Source organism: Telmatherina bonti (assembly GCF_933228915.1).
Source record: "Telmatherina bonti genome assembly, chromosome: 4".
Classification (NCBI taxonomy): domain Eukaryota; kingdom Metazoa; phylum Chordata; class Actinopteri; order Atheriniformes; family Telmatherinidae; genus Telmatherina; species Telmatherina bonti.
The window spans coordinates 23,480,630-23,504,006 of NC_136622.1; the positions used below are offsets into that span (position 1 = coordinate 23,480,630).

The 23,377-nt window shown below is 37.9% G+C and overlaps 1 protein-coding gene across 1 annotated transcript in view; it reads right to left on the bottom strand.

Annotated features, from left to right (window-relative positions):
* The window catches only part of LOC306754488 (chemokine-like protein TAFA-2), a gene marked incomplete at both ends in the record, with an annotated part of 58,473 nt that extends 35,443 nt beyond the window's left edge, over positions 1-23,030 (bottom strand). Inside the window, one exon of the mRNA XM_079238507.1 lies at positions 22,931-23,030. Within this exon, the coding sequence (XP_079094633.1) occupies positions 22,931-23,030 (100 nt within the window). The remainder of the gene's footprint in view (positions 1-22,930) is intronic.
* Positions 23,031-23,377: the final 347 nt, after the last annotated feature.

Genomic DNA, 23,377 nt, shown 5'->3' on the forward strand with positions numbered 1-23,377 from the left:
AACTTATTGCCTGCTGAGGCATGGCATCCCACTCTTCTTGAAGGGCAGCCCTCAGGTCATTGAGGTTCTGGGGTGCAGGGTTTCGAGCCTCTACACGACGGCTCAGCTGATCCCACAGGTTTTCAATGGGATTCAGGTCTGGAGAGAGTGCAGGCCATTCCATTTGAGGTACACCAGTCTCCAACAGCCGTTCCCTGATGATGCGGCCTCGATGAGCAGGAGCATTGTCGTCCATGAAGATGAAATTAGGCCTGTGCTGTTCATGTAGGGGCACAATCACTGGATTAATGATGTTATTCAGGTAGTATGGGCCTGTCACTGTACCATTCACAAAGTGTAGGGCAGTTCTGTACCAAGTGGACACCCCTGCCCACACTGTAACACCGCCACCACCAAAAGCTCGCCTGGTGACAACAGTGGCTGATGCATAGCGCTCTCCCTGACGTCTCCAACATCGTTGCCGGCCATCATTTCTGCTCAGTGTGAATCAACTTTCATCAGAGAACAGCACTGAGGCCCACTGGTTCCTCGTCCAGCGTAAATGCTCCCTGGCCCATGCAAGACGATGATGCCTGTGCCTGGTGGTGTGGTCAGGTACCCGTGGAGGTCGTCTAGCACGCAGACCACGCTGATGTAAACGGTTTCGAATGGTCTGACGTGACACTTGGGTGCCTCTCACCTCTCTTAAACGTGCCTGGAGTTGAGTGGCATTCATCATCCGGTTTCTCAGGGCAGTGTTCACAATGTAGCGGTCATCAGCACAGGATGTGGCCAAAGGACGTCCACTTCTAGGCCTTTCTGTGACTCTTCCAGTCTCTCCATATCTCTGTTGCAACCTGCTGATGACACTCTGTGACACTCCAAGCTCAGTGGCCACTTCTGTCTGAGAACGTCCTGTTTGAAGCATCGCAATGGCAAGGGACTGTTGTTCCATTGTTAGGTGTCGTCTTGGTCTCATGATGTCAAAATGTGAACAGCATGATGAGGACAACTGTTTAAACACCAGCTCTAATTTAACCAGGACATTTATTGGTCAATTCAAGGATCACACACCTGCCATGATTTTTGCCGTTAAGCTCCTTGTTAGAGAACAGCAACTTGTGCAAAATTTATTGAAACATTTAACAGTTGGACATGTGCATTTAAAAGCTTAGAGAAGATCACATTAAGTTCACCTGTACAGGTTTGAATGCATTTTAGGCTTGTTGTGAAATTTCACCCAAAAGCTGAATATCCCTAACTTTTTGTGAGTAGTGTATATATATATATATATATATATATATATATATATATATATATATATATATATATATATATATATATATATATATATATATATATATATATATAGTGAGTGAGTGTTTACTTATTATACTACTTATTTTCCTTCTTAAGTTGGAATATTTTTGTAATTTAGCATTGCCTCAGTCCACGCTTAGCAAAAGGCTAATCATTAAATAACTGCAAACACCTGTGTAGAACAGCACAGCCTTTAAAATGCTGCCATGCAGACTTTTCTTTGTGCATATCCAATAGGCTCTCAGATCTCACACTTTAGAAACTTTTTTTTTTTAAAGATATTATTATTTTATACAAAGCAAAAACAGCAGAGTTATTTCATCACAGCAAATATTCTGTATTTGCTTCAGGCAGCTTGTATTTTTTTGTCCTTGGAGACACTAGAGGAATTACACCAAAACTCAGTTGCACAGTTTGACTCTAAACAGAAAAAAAGAAATGCAAAAATATTTTAACTTTGTTTGTTTGATAAGCATTTTCCTTCCCCCTTTCACCAAAACAAAAAAATAAAAATAAAACGCTTTTGTGTAATTTTACAAAGTGGTACAAGCTTTGATAAATATGTATAGACTGTGTTTATACATATTTATTTGTATATTCTTTTGTTAGTTCTCTGGGCACAACTGACTTGCATAGCAGTTAGTAAGTGATCATTTTGGCAGTTTAGCTGATTTGTAAATTAGAAATGTTTCTCTTAATTACACTGAAGCAGTTGATTACAAATATTGAGGGCCACATTTTCCTTTAATTAGAATAAAGTATTTCATAATTAAATACTTGGGAAATTAATTGCTTGTATTTCTATATTTAAATAATCTGGAAATCACAAGAAAATACATTAATAGCTTCACATAATAAGTATATATGATGGGTATAAGTTAACTCAGGACACTCATGTACACCTTTTGTCATACAAACAGTGGAAGAATATTATTGTTGCTGTGACATATTGTGCCAAAGACATCAATATCATCTGTTTTCTGGATATTTTAGAATAAAATCATGAGCTATCATCATCATCAATATCATAGAATATCATCATCAGCTTTTGGCAATATTGCCCTCTCTTCTCCAAGACCCCTGAATAGATTTTGAGTGTCTGTTAGATGGTCACACCTCAGATTGAGGAGGAGCAGTGTAGGTTTCATCCCACCGCTGGAACAGTGGAGCAGCTCTACACCCTCTTCAGGGTCTTGGGTGGAGCATGGAAGTGCACCCAACTAGTCTATTCTATTCTATTCTACAGTCATTTAGCAGTTGCTTTTATACAAAGTGACTTACATAAAAGTGAGAACAACACAAACACAAAATCAAACAGTAGAGGACATCGTGGGAAGGTGCTAGTGATCTGTCCAGTGGGACGCAGACCCTTATACAAACTGCTACGGGCTTTTCTGTTTTGTTTTTGTTTTTTTGTTTTCACCCTTCCCACCCCAAAAAATCACAGATGTTAAAGTACAAAGAATTAATACCATAATGTTTGTTGCAAAGAACTGGGCTAAGTTCTCCAACTTTCCAACAAATATAGCTAAACTAAGTGTGGAAGTGCTTCTTGAAGAGATGAGTCTTCAGCTTGTTCTTAAAAGTAGACGGGGACTCTGCAGAGCAGACAGAGTTTGGGAGATCATTCCACTATCGTGGCACAACAGAGGGAAAAGAGTCTGGCTAGTGGTTTAGTCCCACATATTGGAGGTGTCTTTTACTGGTGGAACGTAGCTGTCGAGAGGGAGTGTAGGTCTGGATTAAGGAGTGAAGGTAAACAAGAGCCGTTTCAGTTATTGTTTTGTAAGCCAGAAGCAAAGCTTTAAATTTGATGCGTGCTGCGACCGGAAGCCAGTGACGTGCAATTAGCACCAGAGTGATATGAGCTTGTTTGGGTTGGTTGAAAACCAGACACGCTGCGGTGTTCTGGATCATCTGCAGAGGTTTAACAGAGTATGCAAGCACGCCTGCTAGTAGGGAAATGCAGTAATAGATGAGTGAAATGACCAGAGCCTAAACCAAAAGCTGAGTTGTGTGTTCTGTCAGATACGGTCTGATTCTCTTGATGTTGTAGAGAGCATATCGACAAGCATGGGCAATAGAGGCAACATGGACCTTAAAGGCTAACTGGTCATCCACCATGACACCTAGGTTTCGGACAGCAGACATAGGAACAAGTGTGATAGAGTCAAGCTTCACACTTAATTGCAGATGTAAGGTTCTGTCTTGACAATGAGTTCTGTCTTGGACACATTGAGCTGAAGGTAGCGAGCCTTCATCCATGCAGAGATATCAGCAAGGCAAGCTGATATTGTCATTGAGACGGTTGTGTCATCTGGAGGGAAGGAGAGGAAAAGCTGAGTGTCATCAGCATAACAGTGGTAGGAGAAGCTGTGAGAGCTTATGACTGCACCAAGTGAGGAGGTGTATAGTGAGAAGAGAAGAGGGCCGAGCACTGACCCTTGAGGCACCCCGGTTTTCAACTCATGTGAGCTGGACACTTCTCCTCACCAGGATACTCTGGAGGAACTTCTTGAGAGTAAGGACGAGAACCAGGAGAGGACAGATCCAGAGATGCTAAGCTCAGAGAGTGTGGAGAGGAGAATCTGATGGTTGACTGTGTCAAAAGCAGCAGACAGATCCAGCAGTATCAGGACTGAGGATTGACCAGTGGATCTGGCAAGCCAGAGGGAATCGGTAACAAACAGGAGAGCAGATTCTGTGGAATGACCTTGCCAAAAGCCAGACTGATGGAGGAACTGCAAAACTTGGCTGAAGACCGCACTGATTTAGAGGGGAGGTTAGAGTTAACCTCGTCAGACAGTTGTACAGGGCTTAGAGATCTCAGGTTTCTGCGGTAGGAAACCCTCCTTGGAGCCTCTTGAGAGCAATGAGAGAGAAGGGCTGAGAATGTGACCAGAAAGTGGTCTGAGAGGTGCAGCGAAGTGACTGACAGATCAGCTATGGAGCAGTTTCTGGTCAACATGTGTTTAGTGATTTTAGAGAAGACATTTGACCATGTCCCCCAGGTATTCCTGTGGCGCAGCTCCAGGAAAATTGCATATTACTGGTGTCTGTGTGATGGGTGCTAGAGGTTGGTCCGAATTGTGGGTAGTATGCCGGATTTGTTTCCAAAGATGGGTGTGGGGATCTGGTTTGGTGGCATCATGATTAGGTCTATGTTCTTTGCAAGGATATGGTTCTGTTGGCTTCACAGTCCGTAATCTTCAGTTTTCAATAGAGTGATTCACAGCTGCCTGTGGAGCAGTTGGGATGAAAATCAGCTCTTCCAAATCCAAGACCCGTGTCATCATCCAAAAAAAGGGGGTGTTTTCCTTCAGGATAGGGTACCCAAGATCCTGTGCCAAGTAGAGGAGTTCAAGTTGGATGATTTGACATCTGCAGTGATGCAGACTCTACTTTGGTGTGTTGTTGAAGTAGAAAGAACTCATCAAAAGGCTAATTTCAGTAGTTTGGTCATCTAGGGGGGACTAAGAGAAGAGCCGGTGCCCCTTCACATTAAAAGGATCCAGATAAGGTGGCTTAAGTATCTGGTTAGGATGCTTCCTGGACACCTTAATGGTGAGGTAGCCTGGGAAACCCTTAAGATCCTCTTTTGATAAGCTGCCAAATGTGGCCAGGAAGAAGGAAGTCTGGGCTGTCCTGGTTGGATCAGCTGCCACTGCTACCCTACCTTGGATAAGAGAAGTGAAAATGGATACATGGATAACCCATCTGTTATGTGCATTTCTGGAGCCATCACTGCCCAGCAGCATCCTTAGGCTGAGAAGCTGCACTCTACAATCTTTTCATCCAAAACACTGGATGATGTTGATGCTGAGACTAGCTTTACACACCGTATCTCATGCTAGCATACAGATATAAGAACACACTGCCCATTCTGAATGTACACTGTGGCTATTTCAGCAAAGAAATGTGAACAAAGATTGTCAGAAAGAGGAGAAGAAATGGAACCGGAGATTAGATAAGTGTCAAGATAATATCATCTTTTACTGGCTGCAATACACAATATAGATAGGATGCAGGATAGATACACAGTTAGCTGTCAAAAGGGGATGTATCTCTGAAAAAATAGCAAAAGTGTTGTAGTGCATCTTTACCAAATCTTACTCTCATGGTGATCTTTTGTTGTCTTTGGTGTAGAGTTTATCCCAGTTGTATCCAATTTTGATTGTTGCATTGCAATCTCAGAGGTGGATCTCCTTGACTGATTAAAGTCAACAAATCTTTGTATTGTCTTCTCAAAAACCTCATTTTCTTTGCATTGATTTCCACAAACCTGCTGTTTAAAGCTTAGACTTTTATAGATCACTGTTATTAAAATTAGACAAGCAACTCAGTCCCACCCTTTGAAAAGACCTGAGTGAAAATATATCCTCAAATGAACTTTTAATCCTGGAGGTTCACTTTTGCTACTTAAAGAAATGAACAATGAATGAGCAATGGAAAATCATGAAACTTAAAAAATCTTGCTTTTTTTTGCCTGGACTTTCTTCGTTTAGTCTTACAGCTTGTGTAAAAAATATCTTGTTTTACAACATTTATGCAGAGTTAAGCAGAAACTTTCAAATAGCAATGCACTAATGCACCCCTTTCAAAGCAGCCCACACAAGATGGAAATGACTCATATCTACTGTATCACGACCTCTGTGTAAAGGGTGTAAACTATACATAGGTCATCCTTTTCTAAGGCTGCTGCCTATCCCGAGCACACAGTCTTGTATTGATTCACTGTCAGTACATCAGTATAAAGATACATTAAAAAGACACACAAACTACCACAGGGAAAAAGCAACAAAAGTCAGAGGGCCCCTGTTATTTCCAGAATCTATTCCATGCATAAAAAAAAAAAATAAAAAAATAAAATATATATATAGTTGTTTCTATTAATCTGAACCAAAATAAGCATAAAACACCCCATGAGGGACTGAGTGATTGGTGTTTTAATGCAGCCCACAGAGTGTTTACAGTGTGGTTTTGCTGGGATTAGTTGTGTGAGAGGATTAGTGAAGCTGCATTACTGCTGTTTTATTTAACTCACAACAGCAAAAGACTAAAAATGAAAGCCTCTTAAACATATTTAGGCTACATGAGAGGCCTGCCCAAGCAGTTAGATAAACATGATATTTGTGTCCTCTTTAAATACCAGAACTGGATAGCAACGTGCAAAACACACACATTTTCTCACAAGCTCAATTTTCTGTATTTAATCTTAAATCTAGTAATCTGCTGAAAGTTGCCTTGTTCAGCGTGCGATACGCATGGAAACACTGTGTCCCATTAGCTCAGGCAGTGATGCTGGTGAGAGTGCAGCATATGCAGATACTGACAGGATCAACAAACTTTAGAAACCCACTGAGAGAGGAAAGGATTAATGCAAAAAGACTGGAAGAGAGGGGGACACTGTGAGAGACTACATAAGAGAGATTTGCAGAGGCAGCACATTAACACTCCCTCCTTTTTTTCCTCTGTCTCTCTGTCATGCTCTCTTTCCTTGCATCAGCATTGATCACAGTGCATCACTAAAGTAAAGATCAACCCATCCATCAGAGCATGGCTTTGGAGTCGCTGATAAGAATACTAAAGCTACTTTCCAAAGAGATCACTACCTCACACAAATGACAATCGTATGCTTAATTACCGCATCAACATTAACCTTATACTAACCAAAACAGGGGCGTTGTCAATACAGTGACGTATTCAACATCTCAGATTACATAAAATGAATTGCTGCTCTTTACTCGAACATCCAGAATTTACATAGTCTTGCACATATTTTGGTATACTTTCACATTACATTTATGAGCAAAAACCAAGCTTTTACTCTACTCAGCACAACAAATATTTTCTGTGTAAAATGAACCCATTTCCTGCTTTACACGTCTCTTGCATCAAGTGCTAATTTTCAACTGCGTTTCCATTAACAATTATTGGCCGTTTGCATCTTCTACCATGATGGTTATACCGTGGATATGTGTAATTTAATGTTGGTTTATGTTAGTTTAAAAAGTCAATAATTAAATCAAATCAGTATTACAAATAAAAACTGGTCAGTTGCATTATTACATTACTTCCTTCTTTGTACACTGACCTTTGAGTGGACTGGCCTTTCTGCCTCGTCATATGCTTTATTTCATTGTCCATATCATCAAATTTTGTGAAAAGCTAATTAATTTATAAATCAATAAAGCACATTTCATGCAAAAAGTACCAAGTATTTTATGTAAGAAACACAACTATGGTATATTAAAAACACAAGTCTTTATACACCAAAGTTTTTAATGTAACAATACACACCTGATCATTATTTCCCTATTTTGTATGCATTATATGGCATTCGTCCTATATAGCATTAGGACTATTGACATTCTCACGTAAAGCAAGAATAAAATGGAACAGAATTACAAATATGCTAAAATTCTAAATATTTTACACAGAAACACAAACATATGTTAAAAAGCAGAGATGACAGCATTATTTCTTCATTTTTAATTTTTTAACCTTAACTAGAAAAAGTAAAAGTGTGTGTTTGTATTCACTTTACTGGACAATGTGGTATGTATGGTAGGCAGGGGTTACAATAGGCTAAACATATGCTTAATTTGTAGTATTTCTCCAATAATATGTATGTATAATATATATATATTGACTATTTTACAGTATTTTGATTTGCAATGTACCCTTTTATTGTCTTTATATGTGCTTTGCACTTTTCCTGTGTAATGTATCTCTGCGCGTTTTAATTACTTTAGATGGAAATTAGCTCAAGGAGCTACAGTTTATTACTATGTATATATTCTTCCATAATCCACGGCCCCTACTCAATAAACTAAATAAACAAACAATTATGCACTGATGCACACACACGTGCACACATACAACATGCATTTCTGGCTGGAGAGAGTTCAGAGTAGAAGCAGGATTCAAGATTGATGCTAAATTAGATGTCAATACAGGGCACATCACTGTAAAAGTTGGAAGTCATTTAGTGTGTCTTTAAATGAAAAGAAAAAACACCATAGAAAACAAAAAACCGAACCTTCTGAAAAAATATATAAATACTTCAAAAGGCAGCAAGGTCCAGCCTTTTGTTTCTTTTCACAACACCTGGTTATTTATAGATTCTCATGCGACTATAAATCGGAAACTGTTTACATGGGGATGGAAAAGAAGAGAAAAACTAGGGGTAAATGGACCCCAAGGAGGCAGAAAAAATGCTTTGATGTGCTGTTTACAAATTATACAGCAAAATTCTTGGAAACATATTTTTGTATGGTAATTATTAACTAACCCAATTGTAAACATTTGCATTTGGTTCTCTTTTTTTTTGTTTTTTTGTTTTGTTTTTTTGCTTACAAAGAAGAAAATTGGAAACCAACATATAGTAGATTGGTTCTGTGTTCGAATTGTTCATCCAGAAATCTCCCTGCCAACTGTATGAACACTGACAGGAAGAGTTCCAGCACAGCATAAACCTGAACTGGAAAAGAATTCTAGACAGTGACTCATTTCAAGGTAACACAACAAAATGTCAGCAGCTGTTCGATATGTCAACATGACTGTTCCAGGTTTTCTTTACTTATTTCATTTATGTGTCATTATCAATTATGACTGCCCGATTCTACCATTGATACCGTACCATTTCTAAAGCGCTCAAAGCAACTGACCAAAGTGCTGTACAATGAATATAAAAAAGACTAAAAAGCATAAAAACAGAACAGATGAAGAACAAAGATGAAAGTACAAATTAAAGATCAAAAAGAAGAAATCAAACATAGGAGCTAATAAGAAATGACGACCGAAGAATCAATGTGATTACAACAAAAAGCAGCATAAATATTTTCAAGCCAGTTACAGGGAATGATGGAGCTAGCTCATCTTTTTCAGAATCAAACTGTGCAATATTTAACAATTTATGCAAAAATCTGTTGCACAGAAAGTTTGAATGTTTTTTTTTTATAACCGCTTCCCATGAAATAATTGTGACATTGTGATATATTCTTGACAAATGTTGTGTATCTTCTCAAACTGCTTCTCGTTGCATGTGGTCAATGGTGATCACAAAAGTTTAAATGGGAATAAAAAGAAGTGTGTTAATGCAAACTACTTCAGCTTCATGGGAAACATTTCATATTTTACCTTTTGGGACACATACAAACCCCAACTTTAATCACAGCTTTACCTGCCCACAACTAGCCGGCACCAGAGGTGTTTAGGGGTTGGGGATAGCAATACAGTTTTACTCCAAATGTTTTTATTCTGTTGCTGTTATTATTTTCTAAATCTTTTTTTATGTTTTGCTAAATCAAATACCTGGTCTATCACCAAGAAGATCCAGCCTGCCCAATGAGCCTGCACTGGAATAAGCATGTAATGGATGGAAAAAAAACATCTGGTTGAAGTTTGAATGTAGCACATCTGGTTAGCAGTTTGGGACACAAAATGACTTTGTATGGCATGCAAGTCCGGGTGTAATGACACAATTTGAGTACAAACAAATTGAAAAATAAAAAAAAAATGTACTGTATGGAACAAAACGGACATGATCATGTGTTTTCTAAGAGCATAAAACGGCAACTGCTTCCCCCTCGAGTCTGAGATATTAGTTAGAGAGACAAACACTGAAACGTGTTACAGCCAGAAATGATGTCCTTGATCTAAAGTGTGGCAATGTGAAAGAAATCAGACAAAATACTTAATAAAAGAGCTAATGCTAATAATATAAGCTCCAACAGGAAATAGAATATTGGATACAGTGTTGCAGTGACTTTTTCTCAAACTCATCAAACTCTGATGTGTTTCATATCAGGGTGCCTGGGGTTCCAAATATGAAACAAAAGATTGCACACTAGAGTAGAAATTTCAAAGACACACACAGGGGAAAGATGCTTTCAGAGGTTGCTCAAATACAAGTAGAGACACTGCTGGGAATTGTGATGAAATAAATGTACAACCTTTGCCTTCATTTAAACAAGATTGGGCAGTATTTGAATTATTTGTGACAACTCCCAATAATTATGGGATAACTGTTTTACTTTGGAGTATGAGGTACCTTTTTGTCTGATCTTTAATTTATATTTTGTTTTCCCAGGATAAAGAGCACCTCAAGATGTGTTTGAATTCCAAAGTAAATTCAGGACAAGATAAAACCTGATGTACTTTTCTGTCTGCAATTTATTATAAACCACAAACCTAAAAGCCTGAAAGAAAGATCTTCTGGTCATCCTTCACTCTATTAAAAGGAAATTGTATGTGTTGGTCATACGTATTGCAGTACAGCTGAGCTGAAAGGGCAATTCCAATCTCAGTGTGACTTTCATGTAAAATAAAACCAAAAAACTGCAGACACAGAATTGAAAATGTGTGTGTGTGTGTGTGTGTGTGTGTGTGTGTGTGTGTGTGTGTGTGTGTGTGTGTGTGTGTGTGTGTGTAAGCCTGTGATCCAATGAACACCAGAGGCAAGTATTGTACAAACATAAGAACAAAAGCAGTGCACCACCCACCAGGCAAATACCTCAGAGGACAAATTGGAAATTGAATCATAAACTATAAAGAGGCGAGGTTGAGTTCAGCTGCGGAAGAAAAGAGAGATGAGATGGAGGTGGAGAAGAGAAAAGAAAGAATGGCTGCATTAAATAAAAGTTCACTCTTTCTCTCCTGCCCCTGCAGAAATTCACGCTGTGCTACCTGATTGAAATTTCCTGGTTTAATAGCTGTGAAATAAAGTAAAAGTTGGTAAGAGGAAGAAAGAGAGAATATGAAACGGGGGTAAGAGAGCAGTGTTAGCAGAACAACATGGTAAAGTAGAAAAATTGAAAACTCAAAAGGGCAACAGATGTGGGATTCATGGGAAATAAATTATGTAATTTTTTTTTTTTTTTTTTTTTTTAATCAAACCCTTTTATTGTTGCTCAAATATACACACACACACACACACACACACATATATATATATATATAATGTATATTTCTTGCTTTTTAGTTAAACTGTTAATCCATACTAATATCATTATATGCATAACTTGTCCTCAGGTCTCAAGCAGCTATGTATTTCAGAGAGATAAATAAAGCTTTGCTAACAGTCTTAGTTCCATCTAATAGCTTAACCAAAGCTGGAGGGTCAGTTGAGGCTTTGCTTTTGCTGAAGAAATCACGCAGATACCAAAATGGGCCTGTGTAGGGTTGGCTGGCAAGCTAACAGGAAATGATTTGCACTAATGAATGCAATGAGAGGGCCCCAATAAGGTAATCTTACTGTGTAGTCAAAGGAAACTCTCCATTTACACCAATTAGACAGGGACTAGAACTGTTACAAAGTGTAAATGATCAAAGTGTAATAGATCTGGTTGTTTTTTCTATCCACACTTAAATCCAAGAATGAAAAGTTAAAGTAAATTATTTGGTATCCGGACATAGAGACATAACTGACAACAAATATTCAAATTTACACATTTTGATGTGTGAATGAAACAAATTTACAATGTTCCTTCATTTTTTTTCTTTCACTGGGCACAGTGTCTGACTTACAAATGCAAATATGGATGTGGCTCATCACAAGTTACTGCCCTTCCATGCATACAACATGGCACACAGGCACAGATCTGTGTGTATTGCATATAGAAGAAAAACCTTGAGTTCTGTCAGTTTTTAGAGAAAAAAAAGTTGCTAGATTCATCACTAGGTGGAGCGTACTTTACCACTGTATTCAGTTACACCACTTTGACTCGCTGACACCAGCATGTTGTGTGGAATTAGTCTGTCTGAGGAACAACAGAAAAAAACTGACGAAACAAAGTCATTTTTTTGTGCTGAAACTGTAAGGGCTTGTTTAGGGTATTTTATAAAAATGAAGATCTTTTTCTTCTCCGATTTGGCCTTTCAACCATGAAAACGCAGATTTAAGCCTTAAAGACTGATTCTTTAAAAAATGTCTGACCAGATTTGCAAATACTCCATTTGCATGCCTGCAATCCTAATTACCCCTAATCCTATCTGACTGGATAGGATTGAGGGTGCTACTGCCACCTAAAGGTTTGATATACTTATAAATGTGCTTCACAACGCGGTTATACAGACAGCTGTGGATCGATTTTTTTTTTTTTTTTTTTTTTTTTTTTTTAAAACATGCTTTTCTTTTTTTTATTTACTGGCCAGAAGGGGGAAGATATTTGGTCTTACAAAAACCTGACAATGTAAATGGTCTAAGTATACGTGTAATCCTATCCTAATTTAATTGATAGTAGAGCTTGGCGATTAATCGGATTTTATTTTCAATTACGATCATGAACATAAAAGGGTGCGATTATTTTTCTCTTTGCAGTTTACTGTCCTGCTTTCTCCAGTTGCCAATCGAATGTCAGTAGCAACAAATATAGCAACTTTTATTGTACTTATTAGAGACTTTTCTGGTGTTTTGGTGACTGACTTGAAGGCACATTTTGTTCTGCCGTTGCTGTAATGAACGAGCAGCGAGAGCCTCTTCCCATCTTAAAGCTCTGTAGAATAACTGCAGTAGGTTGTGGAAGTTCACTACATTATAGGTAATACCATGGTCAGTGACAACTGGCTGCATTATTTTTGTATAAACGCACACGTAGTTCGGCGCGTTAAATCACTAATATCCCTCCGTCACGGGGCGTCACCGTAGCAACGTGTCAATCAGATCAGCTGTATTTTAACAGGTGAATCAGAGAAATGCGCTGTAGCCTGACAGCGGTTGTTTGGCATAAAAACTACATCCAGGCCAACATGCAATAGTTCGCATAATTTTGTTTATTTAGCAAATGTTGTAAAAAAGAAATACAAATTTGTTATAAAATGTTACTGTGAGGGACCATGGCATAAGCGGATTAAACAGCTCAAAAGCATGCATTAGACGGTTATAATGCCCGACGCCAATTCGAGAACACCACAACGCACAGCATTGTTTAATCCTTACTTATATTTATCTATTCAGTTTACATCAGTATTTGCACTTTGTCAAGACAAAGCTTCATGTTATTTGTTTGCTTTCTCAAATTTGTGGAATCCTAAAAACATTGTTTAAAAGCCACGGTTTAATGTTAACTATATTCATGTCATTAAAGATAATGGATAAATAGCTCAAACAACTAACCGTTAGGTTTAGCTTTACGTTGTTTTTCATGTTTATGAGGAAATAAAGGCATGTAAAACACAGAACAAATTAAACATCTATGCTAATGATGAGTTGTTATTCCTACATTCATGAAAATGTTTTCTGATTATCCATGTATTTTTTTTTTTTTTTTTGCTATTACCTGTTCATCCTATTAGGGTCATATGGTAACATCCATAAATATATGAAACATGTCATACATTTGCATTAGATTTTGTTAAACATACTTCAGAATATAATATAGCTTGTCCTTTTTTTTCCATCTCTTGAAAAGATTTTTTCATTTACAATCACAGCCTAACACACGGGCAAGTGCAGAATATGCAAGTACACAGTAAGATCTATGCATTTTGCTTGGCCTTCCTTCAGTAACCCAGTCACATCCAGTCCACTTATATTTATTTGTTACCGTAGTTCTTCAGGCAGAGGCCATGAATCATACTTCCGCCTAGCAGAGTGCATCTTGTTGTCTGGCATCACCTTTCTACATTCATAGACCTGCATTTACTGCACTGGGTAGAAAATAACATCTGTAAACACACTCCCCTCTCGGAGAGAAAAACATTTCTGTTGTTTTATGATTTTCTTGTTCAATATTTTAGCAAACAGGCAGCCATCCTGACAATCTGAGAAATCTATTTTGTCATCCTGACATCCTTTGAATATGTGACAGACACGTGTGAGAAGGAATGAACACAGAAGATTATCTTTTTTTTTGGCCACAGAAGGCCAGAGGGCCAGTTATCAGATACACCTCCTTAACAACATGGATAGAACAATACATGTGCTACCAAGGACACACTGAATGGTGAAGGTGAGTCAATGCAAATTTAGTTACTTGAAATTTGTAAACAACACCAACTGAAGAGGAAAAAAAGAGAAAAAGTGGGCTCAAGGCTATCTAACACCCATAATGATGAACAAATGGACAGATCATAAATAACATGCATCTCAGCTGACTTAATGAAACGAGTCTCACAATCTGTTTTAACTGGAAACCAGCACAACTAAATGAAATGTGACTAGCATAAAAAGTCTGAAATTTTTGTATAACTCACAAATACTATTTCAACCAGCATTTATATCAAGCTGCTAATTATTACTGTTATTACTACTGTATGTTTAATTTTTAATGTAATGTCAGATTTGCTTCTGCATATTACACATATTCTGTGCGAAAAGACACAGAGTCTTACTCTACTGTAAGTTCTCATTTTAAATGGCTTGAAGCAAGCATTGTCAATTTTTCTACATAAAAAAAAGAAGTAAACTTTTTTAAAAATGTTTCACTTATGTAAAGTTGGAATATTAAACTTATGGAAATTATTAAGTATTGTTTTCCAGAATATGAGAAACTCTAAAAATCACCGCCAAATCTATATGCCAGTTATCATGATATAAGCAACATGTAGTGCAGGATAAATCATAGAAACACTAAAAGTTTATTATGCAGTAACTAGATGTCAGCAGCCATTCTTCAAACCCACTGACTCAATTGCCATTTAGCACAACATGACTAAATCTTTCACCTGGGTGAGATCATGATGGATGTTTTTCTTTCATTTTTAAACGTATGATTACCCTTAAAATGCCCACAAAGAATCCTTAGAACCAAGCGGCAACCTCCGGTGGTTAAAAGTGAAGCCTATGCGGAAGTGCATAAAACTGCAGTCCCCCCTTCATCTGCTAGGACCTGGCTCCAACACTGAGCAAATCCCCATAGACTCCCATGTTAAAAAGGCCAACTTCACAGCAGAAATAAACATGTTTACAGCCTGGTACAAAAATCAGTTTGATAGTTCAGGTTTACCTTTATGGCTACGGTGAGGGGAGTGATTTTTTTTTTTTCTAATTCCCCCATTTAAAAGTATTTTAATCTCAAAATTCGGCATATTTAGGGGTGTGTCCTTTTGATTGACAGGTACCCGATCTCCCGCTTCAAGTAAAAAGAATGTAGAACAACCGCAGTTTTTAGCCGGTTAACAACATGACTTAGCTTTAGCCTGCTTACCTCCGTTAGCTAGTTAGCTCCTGTTATATCAGGGTTAGCTCATCCATCTTTTATATACAGTCTATGCTTAGAACCCATAAATTTAGTAATAGTGTTTAATCTTTCCGAAGATGGTCAGGAGCCCTCATGTCTGAAAGGCAAGTCAGTTTTACTGAATCTGGCAACTTCCACTGCGTGCATGTACATATGGTAATACTGGTAGCAATTCAAATGTCCAAACTCTTTTGATGGTGGGAGATTTTTTTTTTTTTTTTTTTTATGATCGTGATAACAAAAACTTAAAAGCAACATTGCTGTTTGGTGGTGTGTGTTTTTATATCAGCTGGCCAAACCTAATAATGAGTAAATTAGTTTTAAGATAATCAAAGCAGGTCTGCAGTGATCATATCCCCTCTTAAAATTCGTTGCTTGATTTTAAAGTTTTGTACTCATCCAATGCATTAGTGATGTGTTTTCAAGCTTTTTACCAGTGAATTACAAGTGCAAGAGTTTCCTGGGATGGTTTTCAGCCTGAAAAATGTCACATTTGTAATTTTCAGCTTGATTCTTTTCACAATCCATATGGAGCTGTGCTGTAGACCAAGCATGAAGTGAAGCTTCACTTTGGAGCTGCCACTAAGGAGGGCAGACAGCTTGTCTACACACATCCCATGAGAGGGCCTCTCTGACTGTGCACAAATGTACTTGTGTATACTGCATATGTGTGTGTTTGCATGTGCTCTCGACGCAGTCTTGACTGAATGCACATGTTTGACAGAGTGGTGTAGCACTCATAGACTTGTGTCTTTGTAGCTCTTTCCACTCTCTGGCAGTCACAATGTCTTTCAGACTAAGTTAAGTCTTCACTATCCTCTAATCAGAGGCGATGTATGGAGACCGGAGCCTATAGACTGAGAATCAATGACTCGACAGTGTGTGGTGAAGTGATCAGCGTAATCACTGTTCCGATGGCTTCAAAGTCCAAGCAAAGCTGTTTCTCCAACACTATTGGCAAAGCCGCTGAGACATTTAAACAAGGCCTGGACTTTTCTTCCAAACAAGATATCTTCATCGAAGGAGGATACTAAGACTGTTAGAGGTCTGCGGTCTTGGCATGAAGCATGCATCTGTATGCATGTTGAGACGTGTATAATAAAGTTTACGTGTAAATGAAGAAGACAGAATGGTGATTTCATCAGACAAGGAAGAAAACATGAAAAGCAAGACATCTTTCCCTGTTCTGTTTTAATTTATACAAATATGAATATGAAGGAAAAATATGACAACATGGTAAAGATAATACGCACATTTATACACTACATACTCACATATATGTTGAAGCTTAATATGTCACTGGGGCGCATATTATCTTTTCCTTGTGTGTCATAAAATAAAAAACGATCAGTTTTCCATATTTTTGGCCTGTTTGTATGAGAAGTCATCTAGTTCCATAAGTCACCTTAGGGATGAGCACTATGTTGAATATGTTGAATATTAATGCAATCCCCTTTTGAAAAACCAAAAAAATAAAAAAGGTTAGAAGCTGTGTCTGATTATAGGACAAATATTTGCACTTCAGTTTTGTCTTCTGTTTTATTCAAACAAATCAATCAAATCAACATGACGTACCTTTGTGATCCGTTTTACATTTATGAATTTTAATCACAGAAAACCATTCTCTAGTAAGATATTTATGTGGCCAGAAATACAGCTTTATCAAACATTAGCTTTAAAATGGTTGTTTTGAGCCTTTCCACAATGATCAGTTGAAATATGGTGGAAACTGATCATTTATTGCTCTCTCCTCTGCCATTGTGTTTTTATCAGTGGATCATGTAAGATACACAAGGCTGCCAGGGATATGTAAAATGCCATGTATAAAAACAGAAACCTACTATGGAATTTCTTGCCAAATATTCATTTTAATGATTTGGAAACAGTCAGTTCTTGCAGTATTGTTTTATTTAGGCACTTAATGGACTTATAGTGCATGCAAAAAATTGAGTGTGTTTGTGTGTGAACTGTATGAGTGAGGTGACCAAAGAGGAGGTCTAAGAGACTGTATTTAGTAATTATCTGATTACTCATCTCTTCTTTTTCGACTCAGTCAAACTGCAACTGGATATGTCACTCCTTGATTACAACTTCTTCTACACTCAACTTATTGACTGGAACACACATACACAGGCACATACACAAACACACCACTTCATAAAGAAGCAATTTTGAAAGAATATAAATATATTTATGTATCCTTTTCACCTGCAGTTTTTCATTTTTAAATTGCTTTGTGTGGACAGAAGCACATCAGTCACAGACAGGTTGTTAAAGCACATAAAGCCTCTTCATGTCTTTTTGTCATCCTTCCTTTTATGAAAATCTTAGCCCTTGCCCTGTTAAGAATCTCTCTTTGAGAGCTAGTGATAATGCCAAACAATGGCAGTCACACACACACACACAGAGCCTCATAGTCCAGCAAGGACACACATTCACTCAACAGATGCAAAAGCTCGCACAAAAAAATCTTTGTTGTTTCCAAAAAGTGATAACATTGTAAGAAAGTCTCAATTTCCTTATAGAAGGCCAAAGGAGTAGAACATGTCTGTCTAAGATCAATACTTTATTTGGATTTAAATAAAAATCCTCATACCAATACAAAGTGGTCTTCCAGACATATTTTAATGCAGGACATCAAAAATGTTGCGATTAATCATTAATATGACCATTTAAATTCTTCTCTGTTAGAAAATACAACTGGTGTCATTCCCCTTTCTACATAATGCATCTGCAAATACACACTTTTCTCGCAGAGCTGTTCAGCTCATCATCTACTAATTCTTTAAGAAGTTCTGTGGGTTTTTTTGTCTTTTTTTTTTTTCATTTTACAGTTTTGGGAACAGACCCGAAGCACGTTTCTGTCAGTACAGGCTTGATTTTAGGGAAAAAAACAAAAGTTCCACAGTGCTAGATCAAGTGAGGGTGGGAAAGTAGTGGGATGCAGTTCCTGCTAAAATAGAAAAAAAAAACCTGCTTCACCAAAAGCACTGAGTGTGCTGGCAAGAAGTCCTAATGAAGGATGACACCTTTTCTCTTACAGCTGTGGCCTCTTTCCTCTCATCTTTTCTCACAAACCTCCAGAACCTGTCTCACATACTGCTATGTCGAAGCAAAACGTACGGAAATATAAGTTGTACTCATTAAAACTGTGTCACAGCATTATTTTTTAACACTATATTTTTCACATTGTTTTTAGCATGGGGGATTTGGCAATTATTGGATACTTAGAAACGTGTGTTTTTTCAAATATTTTACTCCAGTTTTCTATAGGGGAGGAGTCTTAACATTGCATAAAAGCCCTGTGTGCAATGTTTGGCTGGCCAAGATGAAGGATGAGCGACATAAAAGAACTCTGATAATATAATTTATCAAAATGAACTAACTTATACTTATTTTCAAACACTGCAACTATTATGGTTTTGCAATTAAAGATATTCAGAGACAAATTGTACACAGTGTAAAAACAAACCATGATGATCATTCTGCTGCTATGACCTAATTCTACAAACCAACCAACTGGAACGTTGCATGAAATGACGTGTTATTCCATTTCCTTTAGGTAAAAACCAAAGCAAACTGGAACTGTGGAAATCAAACACTAACACAAATGTTGTTGAGCTTTGGCGGCACAACCCTTGTCTCTTTCATATGTCCTCTACCTCATACCTTATACTGTCAAGAACGACAAAGTGTGGAAGGAAATTGAAGCAGTTGCAGCTCTGGTTAGCGAGGCGAACCAGCGTGTATATGAGCACACACACCACATTAACAGTACAGTCATTGTTAGCCTAATAAAACCTACTCTGCTTTATCTGAGTCATATTTTACAGTTAAAACTTACTACCATGATTCAGCAGCTATTCTTAAAACCTATGCTACAGACAAGTCCCAAGTCTTGTCTCTTTTTACCATGTTCACATATTCTGTTCTATATATAATAGTTGTAAATGGAACATCAGAATGGTTAATATTTTTGGAGTCAGTCTAAAGCCTCTTAACCCACCACATGGACAATGCTGGACATGAGCAAGACAGTCACGTGTGTCTATGACAGAGCAGAACATAGCTTTCTTGTTGGGCAGCAATCATTTAGTTTAATAACTGAATATATATTTTTATGTACATTTACACATCAGCCACAGTTTTTCTCAGATAATATCGCTAGTCTGGGAGCTACAGTTTTTGGCCTGTGCCATCTAGGAATGTCCCAATTCCCTGATGTAACAGTTAATCTCAATTTTAAACACCATTATTAATATATTGTAAAGATCTTTCAATATTGTCACTTTCCATAAAGATTATATCTTCGTTTCAGGGGAAAATTTATTCAACCGCAGCCTACATGTGCAGGGTGCACAGAGCAGATCGTAATGACGGCATGTTCATGACTGCTTGCAATCATGGGCTGAAGAATGTTATGATAGCCAGAATGGTAACAGAGCAGCGTCTTACATAATTCAAACCAAATTCTTCAATGAAGTCTAATGTAAATGGCACTCGAGCAATTACACTGCTTACTTTCAGCCTGAAATAGTTTCACAAATAAATAATAGCAGATGATTAGAGTTAAATAAGTAAAGGGTTAGTCCATTAGAGTAGTGAAGGCAGTCTACTCTTGCTGAAATCCCACTGGCTCAGAGTACAGCAAGCCGTCATCATTTGTGTGGGAATCAGCTTCTTAGTGTGGACAAGAAACCCCCCAAAGCCGATTATTAACAGCTTGAATACAAGGAAATTGACAAAAAAAAAAAAAAAAAAGAATGTATATATAGGTAAAAGAATAGAGAAATAAACAGCAAAAAAATTAATAAAGATAAAATAATGAAATTATGTGAAAATTATGGAAGCCGATAGCGACCATGCTTGACTGTTGTTCTTTTTTATTATTTGTCGAGTGAGCAAAGACTGTTTTCTTGATATAACGAGATGACTACAGTGGGCTCTAACCAAATTTCCATCCATCTATATTCTTAACTGCTTAGTCCAATCCAGGGCCGTGGGTAGGGGGAAGGGGGGTATGACTGTGCCCATGACTGACAGAATTGACAGTCTTGGTAGAAGTAAAATCGGATGTATTGATCAGTGATGAATGTTTCTTGATCTGGCGTCAGGTTGCATCTGTTGCTTGCTTGATTGGACTGAGACATCCCAGTACAGAAAAGCTCTGTAGTGGAACAGAAGAAGATAATGCCCACAATTTAAGTCATTTGCTTTCTATTTTGTAGAACCTTCAATCTGCCGAATGCACACACATACATTGCGATGATGATGATGATGATGCACAAAATATATATTGTGCAGCTCTGATTCAAACAATCTGTTATGTTGATAAAACAAAGTTTATTTTCTCAAGATAACAAGAAAAGCTACCTCGTTGTCATGAGAAAACAATGTTAAAAAAAAACATGCAAGCACAGCCACTCTTAGCTTCCATAAAAAATAAAATAATTAAAAAAAAGAAATATTCACTATTTCTTTATTGGTGTAAACATTTTTTTCATTCAATTCCTTATTCTTTCCCATATTTATTCTTATTTTGTGGCACTCACTCTTTTTGAGAGTTAAAAAATTATTCTAGTCTTTCAATTCCCCATGATTTTGCTCGACCTCAGCCTCCAATATATTTGCAATGGTTTTTGGTTGTTTCGATCCCTACACTCTGTGCATTTTCCACTTTCTGACTGCTGGTGAAATGGAGGAAGAGGAGGCAGCTGCAGAGGACAGAGTAACTGGGGTTTGTGCAAAGCTACGGAGAAAGTGTCGATTACTTCCCCCTTCATCTTCTCGGATGAGCTTCACAACCTTCAGACTTATCCCAGTGAGAAGGTTCAACACTTCAACAAGACAGAACAAATACAAGGCAGGTTTACATATCCACTGTGTGCAGAAGAAAAATCACGAAGAGAAACCACATGGTGTGGTGTAAATAGGATAAATAACATCAAATCTTTGAGGGTTTTTTTTTTTTTATACAAAGACAAACTAAAAACCAGCTCTAGAGGAAGTGAAACCTTCAAGCTTCAGTGTTTTGGCCACAGGTTGCATCTTGCGTTTGTGTCATATCTAAAGTTTGCATCCTTTAGAATAAACAACAGTTCATGCTGATGTTCCTTGTTCACATATATAAACTAGAAAAGCACTCGGAGGGCCCATGACTGACAGAATTGACAGTCTTGGTAGAAGTAAAATCGGATGTATTGATGTATTGCACCATTCAAACCTCCAGTTCTTCCCAAATTGTAATCATTTGTTCTCTTCCTATGATGAAAATTCCAAAGACCCCCTATTTGTTTTTATATTCTGGATAATCGTATCCGGAAGGATTCCTTTACCTGGATCAGTCTTTGATATATTTTACAACCTGTTGGAAGTTCGTCCTGTTTTTTTTCCTAAGTGCTGCGACCATTTTCATTGAAGTTACATGCACAAAAATGGCCCTGTCTCTCAATGTTAAAAAATTCCTGGATCCGGATCACCACCAAAATTTAATCAGTTCTTCCAACAACTCCTGATTATTTCATGAAAATCTGTCTATCTTTTTTAATTAGCTTGAACACAAACAAACAGACAAGCAAACAAACAGAAACGCCAATTAAACATAACCTCCTTGGCGGAAGTAAATATTTTTGTTAACACTGAGCAGAAGTTGGGAGTTTAAAAGATTAAATCATAAACAAAATTGCAATATTGGTCAGAAAAATCACGATTCAAAGTTTTTCCTGCATGGTCCAGGCCTATGTGTAAGTACCTTTTGTAACTGAACGATGTAATCTCAGGCACGTGCACTGAAATGCTGTGGAAATACAGGTCACAGGTGCAGTTTGCTCCCCATTAAACCTTTTTCCCAGAGGAGTGTAACTTTCAGTGTAACACAGGTGATTACTAAGCTTCACCACGGTGAATGTACCAAGACTTCACATGAGAAATGAACTGAAGAGCAGCGAAGGGCCTCTGGGCTCGGTCATGCAGTGGTGTAGCTGCTTGACTCGCACAGGAGGGATATCACACAAGCAGCAATGATTAATCCCCCAAAGCTCACTGCTCTGTCAGTGCTGTAACCCTCAGGCATTTTTGAAAGTTGCCCCACCGATGATGGGACAGCAGAGACACTAAAGCACCCAGAACAGAGACGGCTCTTTAGCTGGATTCCTTGTTTCTCCTTTGCTCTTATTAAAGTACTGCTTTCTGTGTGTTTGTCTTCACAAACCGTCCTCTGTGGTCCTGTATTTCATTGTGCTTATGACCTCAGCATTCCCTCGGGTAGCACATAGTCCATCCACTACAACTTTACAACACGCAAGAAAAAATTGGCTACAGAGGCTTCCTGCAGTGGCAATCTACAATAGAGCCAATATTGCAGGTGTTGTAAACCCACTCTCACCAACTGACAGCAATAAGCACACAAGCGCACGCACAAACAGATGTGCAAACACATGTTTACTTACCTGTATGGCTCCTGTGTGCATGTGTGAGGGAGGCAAGACAAAGGGATAGCAGTAGACTCCACACACCTACTCCGCAAATGCAAGGACCCCGTTCCCGCATTCTGTTCAAATAAACAAAAAAATAACACACACGATCAGAAGATGATGCAATTTTATTTTTGCTGTTTATGCGTAAATAAATGCAAATTCAAAATATCCTTCTCATCTTTTTTGCCTACAGTTGCATAGTTGTTTGCCTATGATGCACCAGGGACTAGTCCAGCACATTGCAACTGGAAATGAACGCATGAAGATCAACACATATGGATTAGTTGGAATCACTTCCAGAAGTAAATATAAACATTCAACAAGCAATCCAAAGGAAATATTCTTCAGAACCTTTCCAACCCAATCACATCTGACTTATGCTTATAAACATATATTAGGTCACAAAAAATCAGTGACTCT